At 42.7% G+C, this 12,500-nt stretch overlaps 1 protein-coding gene across 2 annotated transcripts in view; it reads left to right on the forward strand.

Annotated features, from left to right (window-relative positions):
* Window positions 1-12,500, forward strand: part of erbb4b (erb-b2 receptor tyrosine kinase 4b) — a 549,356-nt gene that overhangs the window by 364,674 nt on the left and 172,182 nt on the right. For both annotated transcript variants that reach the window (XM_080456958.1, XM_080456959.1), the window contains exon 5: window positions 7,057-7,122. In XM_080456958.1, coding sequence (XP_080313084.1) covers window positions 7,057-7,122 — 66 coding nt within the window. The remainder of the gene's footprint in view (window positions 1-7,056; window positions 7,123-12,500) is intronic.

The raw sequence follows: 12,500 nt of genomic DNA on the forward strand, positions 1-12,500 counted from the left end.
TATCTGAAAACATATTAGTTACTAGTTACTAGTTACTTTTCAGATATACATGATTACATTATAAAACATACATTAACCACTTAAGCCCTATTTTATACCTAGGCTATTTGAAAATAGCCGATCTACAAGCTCACAACGCATCGCATTGCATCATTAGATCTGCTATTTTCAAACATTTTAGTACTTACTTTTGGTACCTTAAAGGGGTAGTTCACCCCCCAAATAACTTTTTTTCTATTGATTACTCACCCCATGGAGCCTTGAATTCATGGATATTTATTTGTTTTTGTCGCATTCCTTCCTTTATTATTTGATTATAATAAATTTAGCCCCATTGATTCCGGTAGGAGACACAAATGCATTTGTGTCTCCTACCGGAATCAATGGGGACACATTTATTATAATCAAATTATTGGCTTAGGAATGTGACAAAAACTTAAAAATATCTATGAATTCAAGGCTCCAGATGGTCAGTAATCAATAGAAAAAAAGTTATTTTGGGGGTGAACTACCCCTTTAAGTACATTTTGATACCAATAGTTTTTGTGCTTTTACTCAAGTAATTCCAGACTTTCACTTGTACTTTTTTACTTAAGTAAAACATTTGAGTACTTTTTCCACCACTGCTTGTTTCTAAAATGTAAAATGTAGTTGATTATTTGGGGCTTGTTTCCATATGTTGTTGAAACCATTGGTTCTTAAACATTTTCATGTCAAGGACCCCCAAATTAATATGTATTTGTCAACATTATATATGTATATATTTTTTTAAATAGCAGATGCACACACTCACAATGCGTCGCATCGCTACGCGTTGTGAGTGTGTAGATCTGCTATTTTCAAATAGCCGTAGATAGTTGCTTCTTTTGGGATTGTTTTCATAGACCTGATTGCTTATTTTTTTCTGCTAAACCTGGCAACAATGAATGTGCGACGATACACGCTAATAATGTTTTTTATATAAGTGATGGCAACGTGTTTAGACACCACACAGGTCTTCCCAACAATAGCAAAGTCAGGGTGAACATGGCCAAATAATAACTTAAGAGCCAAACTAGCTCTGAGGAAGCACGCTAGCATTTAGGCTAACCCTGTAGCCTGAGGCTAAGTTGGTGTGTTAAAGAAAGGAGCGTTGATTTCCTTCGGGAGGGGAGGGGTGGGGAGGGGAGGGGTAGGGATTCTACGAGTGGGGACTTTTGTGCAATGGAAACGCAAGACATTTTGGTGCGGTGCGGTGCGGTTCTGGACTGTACTGGACAGTGTCGTGCTTAAGCTGTGATGGAAAAGCGGCTTTAGAGTGTACAAATGGAACCAAATGAACCCTTACGGGTCCATTTGGTTCCATTTGTACACTCTCAGAGTTATGGGGGTCATGGAAATTAAACTAAACTAAATGGAACAGAGCCTTCATTAGTATCATTGGTAACACCTGTGAAGGAAGTGATAATATAGCTGCTGTGCATAGAGCCTATTACCTACAGTATAGACACAAAGTAGTCCCTGTCCTTCAAGTATGATTCCAACCAGTGTAGCACTGTTTCTGAATGTCCCATCCAGTTTTCCAGTTAGGCAGTTAGGATAGTAATGTATGTTGTGGTCGACCGTGTCGAAAGCAGCACTGAGATCCAGTACATTCTGCCTCTGTCTGTGTTTAAAGGAGTAGTTCACCCAAAAATTACCAGTGGAAAGATGCTAATGTATCCGGTAGGAGACTCAAAGTGTCTCCTTTGAGTCTCCTACTGGAGAGACCACCGGTCATCAAATTATTGGCTTAGGAATGCTACAAAAAAAAGAAAAAAATCCCCATGAATTCAATGCTTCATGGGGTGTGTAATTGATAGAAAGTAAGTCATTTTTTGGTGGATGTCATTGAAGACTTTAACAAGAGCAGTCTCAGTGCTGTGGTGTGGCCAAAATCCTGACTGGAAGACATCAAACTGGTTGTTTTAGTGCCAAGAAGTTTGTTCAGTTGTTGAACTTTTCCATCTTTACGTAAAGACAGGAGGTTTGATAAGCGTCTATATAGTTTTTAATTAGTGAGATGTCTAGATTATTATTTTTCAAGAGTGACTTGATGACTGCAGTTGTCAGGGCCCACGGGAAGAAACAAGAGAGAAATGTGGTGACAATTTGTAGCAGATCTGAGGCTGTGCAATTTGAAACAATTTAGAAAAAGCCTGTTGGCAGAAGGAGGCAGCGGGAGGAGATTTTCAGATGTTGTATAATGTCCTCCAAGTTTTCATGGTTGATTGGATAAATGGTATTTGAATTAGTTTTAAGTGGAAAAACATATCATCTTCTACCCAATATGGAGGCACTGACGTGCTTGTCAAATTTTTCGAATTGTGTCAGTAAAGAAGGAGGCACATTTATAGCGGTCTCTGGAGGATAGCAGTTCAGAGGCTACTGGCACAGGTCAGTTTGTTAGCCTGTCGACAGTACTGGTTTTGGCAGAGGACAGCCACAGTTCCAAATCATAGAAGCAAAGTCTCTCATTATAGATGTCATAATGGACATGGAGATTTGTTTTTCCCCCAACTGTGTTCAGCCTAGTTTTATCTATTCTTTTTCACCAGTGTGGCATTTCTGCATTGAGATTTCTAACCAGAGACCACGTTCACCGTAGTGGGTGCAATGGCATCAATGACATTTGTCATTTTAGAATTTAAATGTTCTACAAGCTCACTGACTGAGAACCACCCAAGAGTGTGGACGCAGAATGCCTGAATAAATATGAACGCTCTCTGAGTTACAAATGGATGAATTAACACTGAGGACTGCATGTGTACATCTTGGTTTGACCTTTCTTCAAGTATGAGTGCTATTATGCATACCGTGTACTGTATGCGTGTGCTTGTGTCTGTATCTGTGTGTGCGTCAAAGTGAATTCTAGCCTACTTGTGTGCGTGCGTGCGTTAAGGAGGTACTATGAGAAGACAGAAGGTTCAACTTAAATAACAATGCTGCATTTACTGTACCATGACTGGTACATCTTGTTGCTGGCATACAAAAAAGATGAATAATTATAGGTTATTCCAGGACAAAAGAAGCTCCCCTTTTTTGTCGATGTCTCATTCTACTGTATGTCTTTTGTACCGTCTCTAAAATTATATTGTAAAACAGAAACAAGTGCAGTATAAAAACAGCCCATAACAGTATGTTATTATGGAGAGACATGGATTTGTGAATACAGCCCCCTCAGAGTATTGTCGTGGGTGCGTGTCGGGTAACCGGCGCCGCAGTGGCTCTTTTGGAGGGTTTAACCTATTAAGACCGGGAACGCATCTGTGTCATTTTCGATTTTAGTCATCATTTTATACTTTGGCTGTTCAAAAATAGCAGATCTACAAGCTCACAGCGCGGCACCGAGTGCTACGAGCTTGTAGATCTGCTATTTTTGAAAGAAATTGTGTGCAAATGTGTCCAACTCTTTGAATATAAGATTATTTAAAAAAATTTAAGCGAAAACTTCCTGGGGGGAGGGGTCTCAAAAAGTATTTTGAGATGAAAAATACTTGCCATTTTTTTCTCGATTAAAAACAAATAGCAGATCTACAAGCTCATAGCGCGCGCGGCAAAGAGCCTGTCTATCTGCTAGTTTTGAACAGCCAAAGTATAAAGTAATAGGCTATAGCTAAAAATCGAAAATGACACACCAGACGCGTTCCCGGTCTTTGTGGGTTAATTGACTGGCTGGTAATTGTGGAGTGGGAGCCTGTATGAGTGCAGAAGGGTCGTCCTCTGTCCATCACCCACTCCAGATGAGAGCTATTATAGTCAAGGCTGACACCGGCTCCCTGACACGCCGCCACTCCATCAGCCCTCCCTCCCTCCCTCCCTCGCTCACTCCATCTCTCTCATGGCACCCTCCTCTACCCCTCCGTAATTCATCACTCCCTCCTCTCCCATTTTTGTCTTTGTCATTCTCTATTTTGTTGTCTCCTCTTTCTCCTTCCCCATCGTTTCTCTCCCTCTCGTCTGTCCCGTCGTTTCTCCGTCTCGCTCCGTTAGCCCCGAAGCCCTTTGAAAATGCTCCAGAGAGCGGGCGGGACGATACCCGGATCATCATGTAAAATGTCAGGGACGGGCCGGTTGTCTGCTGCCAAGTTCAAGCTATCTTGGCTCTACTTTAGTTTTATCCCCCTCCCACCCTCCCACCCCATAAGAGCTCAGAGAGCCCTGACAAGTCTGGCCAAAGCATCTTAATTTTAGCGGCCAAGGTCCCGTTATCTCAACTTCTTAAACTCCCGCCCGACCTTGAGTAAAGAGTCCCACATCCCTCACTCCCCGTGCCATAATCTTTTAACAGCTTCTTTAAAATGCCTCACCTCCCCCAGACATAGTTAAGGTTAAGACGTCAAGAGAGAGTGTGTGTGTGTGTGTGTGCGTGTGCGTGTGCGTGCGCGGCATGCTTGCGTCAGTAGGAGATGTTGGAGACAACAAGAGAGTTAAGGGAAGGGGGGTCATCTAAATCGATCGCTGCTCAGATTTTGAAATTGCTCTGTTGTTTTGCGATAGCGATTAAAAGAACAATGGGGGTGGGGGTGTTGAGGGGTTTGTGGTGGTGGTGGGGGGGGGGGGAGAAGGGGCAGCGAAAGAACAAATCAACAACAACCATCGCCATAATAACAATGATGAAAAAATAAAAACATTGGCTGGCTTCTCCCCAAAAAAAGATTAAGTTCTTATCTTCTGGATTACAAGTTTGGAGACCCTTGATCTTGTGGCAGCTATAGGATGAAGGACTTGCCGTGGGAGTTGGGCAATCGACACACATCGAACTGGGTGGGGGGGGGGGGGGGGGGTGGGTGCTCTGGGCTATGGAGACTAGACCAGCGTCCATCAGGAATATCAATACCTCCAGAACTGCTGTGTCTGAGTCACGTGGCGAGCTGTGAGAGGTAACGCCAGGACACAGGCCGAGGACATTGCTTTCAGAGCCAGAGATAGATCTCTGTTAATGTAATAATCATAAGGAGAGAAGGTACTAAGGACAACCCCGGGGCTCAGGAGGACAGCGGTCCTCATAGATGTCACGGTTTATGGATGTTATTGTTTGCCAAACTATCAGGGGGTTCAGTGCATTATGCTGTGTCACGGACGACGGACCAGGACTTCCAAATGACCCGTGTGACGTACTGTATTCATATCCTGTTCACCTTTTAAGTAAGAAATACAGAGACAAGAGCAAGAGTAGAAGAGCAAGAGTCTGAAGAGTAGCGCTAACACATGATTTTAACTGGAAAATGGGGCTGTGATCCAAAGGAGACTAATAATAATAATAATAATAATAATACTATATTCGATTTATCTAGCACTTTTCTAGATACTCAAAGTTGCTTTACAGAGCAATATAAAAACAACTTTATCAGAAAGAACTAGTTAAAAAGGTTAAAACTATAAAAGAAAGGTAAACAAAACAAAAGGGAGCGTTAGGGTTTCATGTGGGGAATGCGAGTCTGAAAAGGTGGGTTTTGAGTGTGGTTTTAAACGTGGTGAGGGTGGGGGTAGCTCTGATGTGAGCTGGGAGTGAGTTCCACAGTGAGAGGGCAGCCGCCGAGAAGGCCCTGTCACCGCATGGTTCGCTTGTTTGTATTGTGGGTGTCCAGGAGGTCGGCATCACCCGACCTGAGGGAGCGGGAGGGGACGTGGCGTTTGATGAGTTCAGAGATGTAGCGGGGGGCCTGGTTGTTGAGGGCTTTGTAGGTCGTGATTAGTATTTTGAAGTCAATTCTGTGCTTGACTGGGAGCCAGTGGAGGTCACAGAGGAGAGGAGTGATGTGGTCCCTGGATCGGGTTCTGGTGAGCAGGTGGGCGGCAGACTAGAATCAAAAGAATAGAGAGTGAGAGAATGAGCTTAAGAGAGGTCAGAAGAGCAGTCGGCCAAGCATCTTAACCCTCACCAACTAAATCCCCCCCCCCCCCCACCCACTAACAGATTTGCCATGTTTCTCTTTTTTAATCCCCTGATCACCATCCGTTCCTCCTACAACATGTCTTGTGCTTGATTAGAGCGGGCCATAAATGTAGGGTGAGCCATCGTACCATGCATTGTTACGCTATAAGCAGGGTGACAGAACTGGGTCAAGGGGTTATTGCGTGTTGATTGTGTTTCCGCTGCTCACACTTGGCCACTTGTCAGCGAGGCAGTATACTCCGTCGCATCACATTAGCATATTAGAAAGACTCTTAGCGTAGCGATTAGCGATTAACTTATCGTTAGCCGAGGGCTGCCATGCCTGCCTTGGACTAGAGCCCTTAGTTATGCTGCTATGGGGTGGCGCCATAGAGAATAAAAATATATAGAGCGGGCACCGGGGAAATCCCCACCCGTTCACTTATTGCTCACCCAGCACGTACTCCCTTTTTGGGGCCTATGTGACATATTCTGCGCCACTCTGCGAGTCGTCTCGCATGCGCAGTAGTGTCACCTCCGTGCGCAACCCTGTGCGCAAGCTCGTTAGTCGAGCCCATTGGTCGAAACCGTTTTCGCTCGTTCATGTGTCTGGCCCCAGCCGTAATAAGCTGAAGTACTTATGATTGGCCACCGTGTCCAATGCGCATCACTGCTCCCTCTCGGTTTTGAAGGCTTGGGTGGTGAAGGGGTAGTGTTAGGGTTAGCGTTGTCCAAATCATTGAGTTAACGTGCCAGAATGTTCTCCCAATTAAACAAAGACAAAGCTGAAGTAATTGTTTTTGGAGCCAAAGAAAAATTATTAAAAGTTCTTCTAAACTTAATTTCCCCAGCTAGCATGGGGACTAGCAGGAAGCTGGTTAGCCTAAGGTGTAGTTAGCTTGCAGCTATCAGCGAGTGGCAATTAGAAGCATGATGACTAAAAGCCAAGAGTCTATTGTGACTATCAGTATATTATGTGTTCAGTATATTAACCACAAAGCATGGAATTGTTTGAATGATCTCTTATGTAAGGGATCATTCACAGATTTTTAATGGCCACAAATCACAATATAAACATAGCAAGGATCGCCCAAGCATCATGTACTGTTATAGTAACAAACAAAGGACATTGTAACAATCTCGTACTTTTTTTTGTGCAGGTCAGAAGTGTCACCGATCGTGCAACGGACGCTGCTGGGGTCCCAAGGAGGGCCAGTGTCAGACATGTGAGTATTCTATACCACACACACAGACACACAGACACACGCACGCACACACACGCACACGCACGCACGCACGCACGCACGCACGCACGCACACGCACGCGCACGCACGCACACGCACATCCAAATCCACATAGTCTCTCTGTGTCAATCTGCATTCGTATCGTCTCTGTCGGGTGGAAACCTCATATGTCCAAAACTGTTACTTTTCAGGATTCAAATTCAAAAATAGCTAAAGTAGCAGATCTACAAGCTCAAAGTGCATCACTTCGCACTGTGTTTCGAGCTTGTAGATCTGCTACTTTTGATGCTTTGGTGGGACACTGTAGTATGATCAAATAGGGCGTTAATTTATGAAAACACACCACCAGTTAGAATATGGAGATATGAGGTGCCCGACAGCGACGATATACTGTATCCCTTCTTCCCTGTGTGTTTCTCTCTATTCCTGTCCCCATTTATTTAACTCTCTCCCTCCAAAAAGTTTCTCAGTTTGTCTCTTCTTCTTCATTACATTCAGCTCTCTCTCTTACTCTTTCCCTCTTTCCCTCTCTCACTCTCTCTCTCTCTCTCTCTCTCTCTCTCACACACACACACACACACACACACACACACACACACACACACACACACACACACACACACACACACACACACACACACAATTAAAAGGGGCTTATTGGCATGAGAAAACATACATTAACATTTCCAAAGCAAAAGTAGAACAAAATAATTAAAAGGGAATAAAGAAATGTGTAAACAGAGCTCTCTCTCTCTCTTTCGAAAGTATAAACTAGGGCTTAAATAATGTAAAGCAGCATAAGGATAACTTATGCCATGTCAAAATATTCCGATATCCAAAACCCAAGACGATATATATCTAGTTTCCATATCACGTTTCTAGCACTGTAGGGACTACTGTCTTTTCTCTCCCCTCCTCTCTCTCTATGTTATCCTCATTCCACCCCATTCCAAATCCTGGCCTCACAGACTTGCTCTACACAGTGAAATCCTCAGTGTAATCCATTTGTAACTCTGAGAGTGCATCACATACTCACCTCACTGACAGAGCAGCCCACTTCAACAGGGAAGTGTGCACTGCTCATTCCTATTGTGTGCTTATTGTGCTGCTGCTGCTGTTTCTAAAGATTACTGCCCACCCTCCACCCCAAGCAGTGGCGGAAAAAGTACTACATTTTTTTTACTTACGTAAAAGTATCAATACGGCAATGTAGAAATACTGTTACAATTAAAGGTCCGGAATAAAAAAATGTGCTTGGGTGAAAGTACAAAAGTATCGGTATCAAAATGCACTTAAAGTACAACAACTAGAAAGTACTCTGTCTGCAGAATTTCCCGTTTCACAAGTTTTCAAATGTAAACAAATCTTTTGAAAATAGCAGATCTGCAATTTGTAGATCTGCTATTTGTATCTGCTATTTTTAAATTTACAATGTAGATCTGCTATTTTCAAATGGCCGAAATGTATAGGGCTGACGTGGTTACTGGTTACTGTATGTTTTGTAATAATAATCAAAATCTACAAAGTAACTAGTAACTAGGGGTTACGTAGGTAACCCCAGTTTTCTTAGTTTCGTAGTAAGAAACTTACTTATGGGCGATGGTATCCCATAGGTAAGTTTCTTATGGAGAAACGAAAAGAACAACTAGGTGTTACGTAAGTAACCCCAGTTTTCTTAGTTTCGTAGTAAGAAACTTACCTATGGGATACCATCGCCCATAAGTAAGTTTCTTATGGAGAAACGAAAAGAACAACTAAAGTTTTCAAATAATTGTAGTGGAGTAAAAGTACAATATTTGCCTCTGAGATGTAGTGGAGTAGAAGTAAAAGTACTGAAAATTGGAAATACTCCAGTACAAAATACATCGAAATTGTAATAAGTACAGTACTTAGTTACTTTACACCACTGTGAATGCGCGCACACACACACACACACGCACACGCGCGCACACACACACACACACACACACACACACACACACACACACACACACACACACACACACACACACACACACACACACACACACACACACACACACACACACACAGATAAAACCCTATTCAGAGGCTTTTGTAACGAGACTCTTTAAGCCTGAGATGATCAGAGGTGACCTCTTTGCATGAGTGTGTACGTAAATTAATATCTCAAGAAAACAAAACCACTCTAACTAATGCTGTCATTCATCTGTTTCTCTCTCTGTGCAGATGTCTGTGTCTCTCGCCCATCCTTTCTCCTTCCATCTGTGTTTTACATGTCCCTTATTCCCTCCTCATCTTCCATCTGTTCGTAACGTAATATGTAACTCCAGAAAAAACAGTGTCTTGTGTATTTTTGGCACCCTGGCGTGCCCAAAATAGGGACGCCAGGGTGAATGTGGTTAACATTCTTTTGTATTCAATTGTTAAATTGTGACACATCAAACATACATTACCCAAAAGGAAAAGCATGTATATAACCCATTCAATCCGGGAACGCATCTGTCATTTTAGATTTCTTTGGCTAATCAAAAATAGCAGATATACAAGCTTGTAGATCTGCTATTTTTGAAAAAAATACAGTGAAAATGTGTGCAAGTCTTTGAATATATATATACACTTTTAGCTCAAATCTTTGCGAGATGGGGGTCCGCGACCACATACATATCATTTTGGGTGGTCCTTGACATGAAAATGTTTGAAAACCACTGATAATATGGCAACATAAGTTGTCTTTATTTCTTTTAACTGTTTTGAAGTATAAAAGTATAAAATAGAAAGTGGTTACACAGATGCGTTCCCGGTTTTAATGGGTTAATTCAGTCGGACCAGAAGGATAAAAGATATCCTCACTGACCATAAAAAGAAAAAACAAGAAGAGGGGGGATGTCAAAAGAGGCACAGATTTCCCCCATCCCGCCCAGTAAATCCAACCCTGGTCATTATCATTATCATTATTATTCTCTTTGGGTTACTGTATGTTACTGTATTTATCATTCCCACCAGTCCACGTGTCAAACGGCAGCATTCCTCCCAGCATGTGTCTTGGACTTGTTTGCTACAGTATTTAGCCATAATCTCTTTAAGATGATGACAAATGAAGCATGTCAACCAGGTGTGATTAATACCTCGTCAGAGAGACGTCCACCTGCGTCATCATCAGTCATTTCTTTGCCATCTTTACGGCATAGCTCGGCAAGAGGCTTGCCGTCGTCTATGGTTGGAGTCTGTCTGTCTGTCTGTCTGTCTGTCTGTCTGTCTGTCTGTCTGTCTGTCTGTCTGTCTATCTGTGTATTAGTCCGGAGATAATCTTGCAAAACGCTTGCCTTACTAGCGCCAGATTTCTTGTGCAGACTGTTACTCGGCTGACTTTCACACATTTTAAACTGTGTTTGTTTTATATTTTACTTTAATTCTATAATGGAAGTCAATGGGACTCGGATCAGGCTGCAACCATGCCCACATTTGGAGTCATACTATAGATATTGCACTGGTATGTCATAGATGACTGATGACATATGACTGACAACAACCACGATGGAGGAAATGCTGCTCAGGAAGCGGACGATTTCCCACAACACCACCAGCAAGGAGAAAGCCAAGTACCTGTTGAGCACTGCCAGAAGCACATACTCCCCTTCCTCACCAGTGTCTGTCTCTAAAACCAAAGCTAACCACTTGAACCCCAGCGTCCATCCGTCCATACTGTATTCTGGAGGGAACATTAGCAAGAAATCTACAAGCTCCGAAAAAAATCCGATCTACAAGCTCACAATGCGTCACATTGCGACGCATTGTGAGCTTGTAGATCGGATTTTTTTGGTGAAGAGATTTGGTGTAGATGGGGAAAGTACAGTTGTTGCTCGAGTCCAGTTCTCTTTAACCCATTTAGACCTGAGGCCGATTCTAAAAACGCCTTCTAAATCCTGACCTAAGTTTTCTAAAAACGTATATATAATAATAATATAATAATATTTATTAAAAAAAATCAAATAATGTATGTTGCTATATACAGTACTGTACATAGCAAAAATTAGTTTTGGGTTGTCTTGAAAGGTTTAGTTACAAATAGGGGTTCCCGCCCTAAATGAGTTAAGACTACATGGCTTAAATGGCTAAGACAAGCAGCCTCGTTGCTGCTCGCCATTGTTAATTGTGAGAAAACAAAGTGCATACAATGTGCGGCTAGTGGTTATGGATCGCTAGGACCACAATTAAAGTAAGCTGCTCTGTCTGTTTTATGGATACAATTAATGAGTTTTGTTTTTGTCACAATGGCATAAAATTCACTCCAGGCAGACACTCAGAAAACACATTTGAACGCAGCCTAAAGAATGACACTTTGCAGTATAAACAGGCAGGCCTCAAATCTGGCTCTGGCCCACTGCACAATATAATGGACCAAAATGAGATCCCGAGCCAAACTTCCCAGTTATAGCTCCCAGTTATAGCTCATGTACAATACATCCCACTAGTTGTGTTTTTTTCTCCCTTTATTTGGATTTGTCTTCTTACACCTCTTTGTCTTTTTACCCCTTTTTCTCCCCCATGTAGTCGTTTTGTCAATTGATTCCTCCCCACACACATGTGTGTGTTGTCACTGCTGTTGTATTCACCTTATTCCTGACCACGCCCACCGGGCAGGGGAGTAGGCGGGGTTGGGAGCCCCCTATCAAGTGGTTTCTTGTTTACCAGTGTTGCCATGTCTGCTTATAATAAGCGACTTTGGGCTTAATTGTTTCTAAAGTGTAGTTGCTTATTTGGGCTTGCTTCCTAATGTTTTTTAAACCAGTGGTTCCCAAATTTGTTCATGTCAAGCTCCCCCAGATTAATATGTATTTGTCTGCAGACCCCCATCTGAAAATATTTGTGCCAGGGACCCCCCATACAAGATTTGTGTCAAAATGTTTCAAAACATCCCCCAGATTTGTGAGCATTGTGAGCCTGTAGATCTACTATTTTCAAATGTCCGATGTTAAGTGGTAAAACTTGGCCTAGTTGCTTCTTTTGGGCTTGTTTTCATAGATGTGGCCGCTTGTTTTTCATGCAAAATCTGGCAACACACTGATAACCTGCATTACACCTGCAGCCTACTATGGAGGAAGTGAACAGATATTGAATGAAGCAGCTGATAAAGGGCAATGGCGCCGCCCTGGAGAAAGGCCAAGAATTAGGTGAATGCTACTCACCCGCCAGTGAGGAGCCCCCACCGGGAGGACGTAGAGCCTTCGTCCTACTCCCCAGCCCATAGGAATACATGCAGTGATATCATATCACGGGCCAATTGTGTTCTTATAGACGCTCGAACGCCGAACGCACCACCGTGGACAAATGACATTTCTGTCCACAGCATGTGAAATGACAGATTCTGTATACAGTT

Source organism: Gymnoscopelus braueri (genome assembly GCF_963280865.1).
Source record: "Gymnoscopelus braueri genome assembly, chromosome: 18".
NCBI lineage: Eukaryota > Metazoa > Chordata > Actinopteri > Myctophiformes > Myctophidae > Gymnoscopelus > Gymnoscopelus braueri.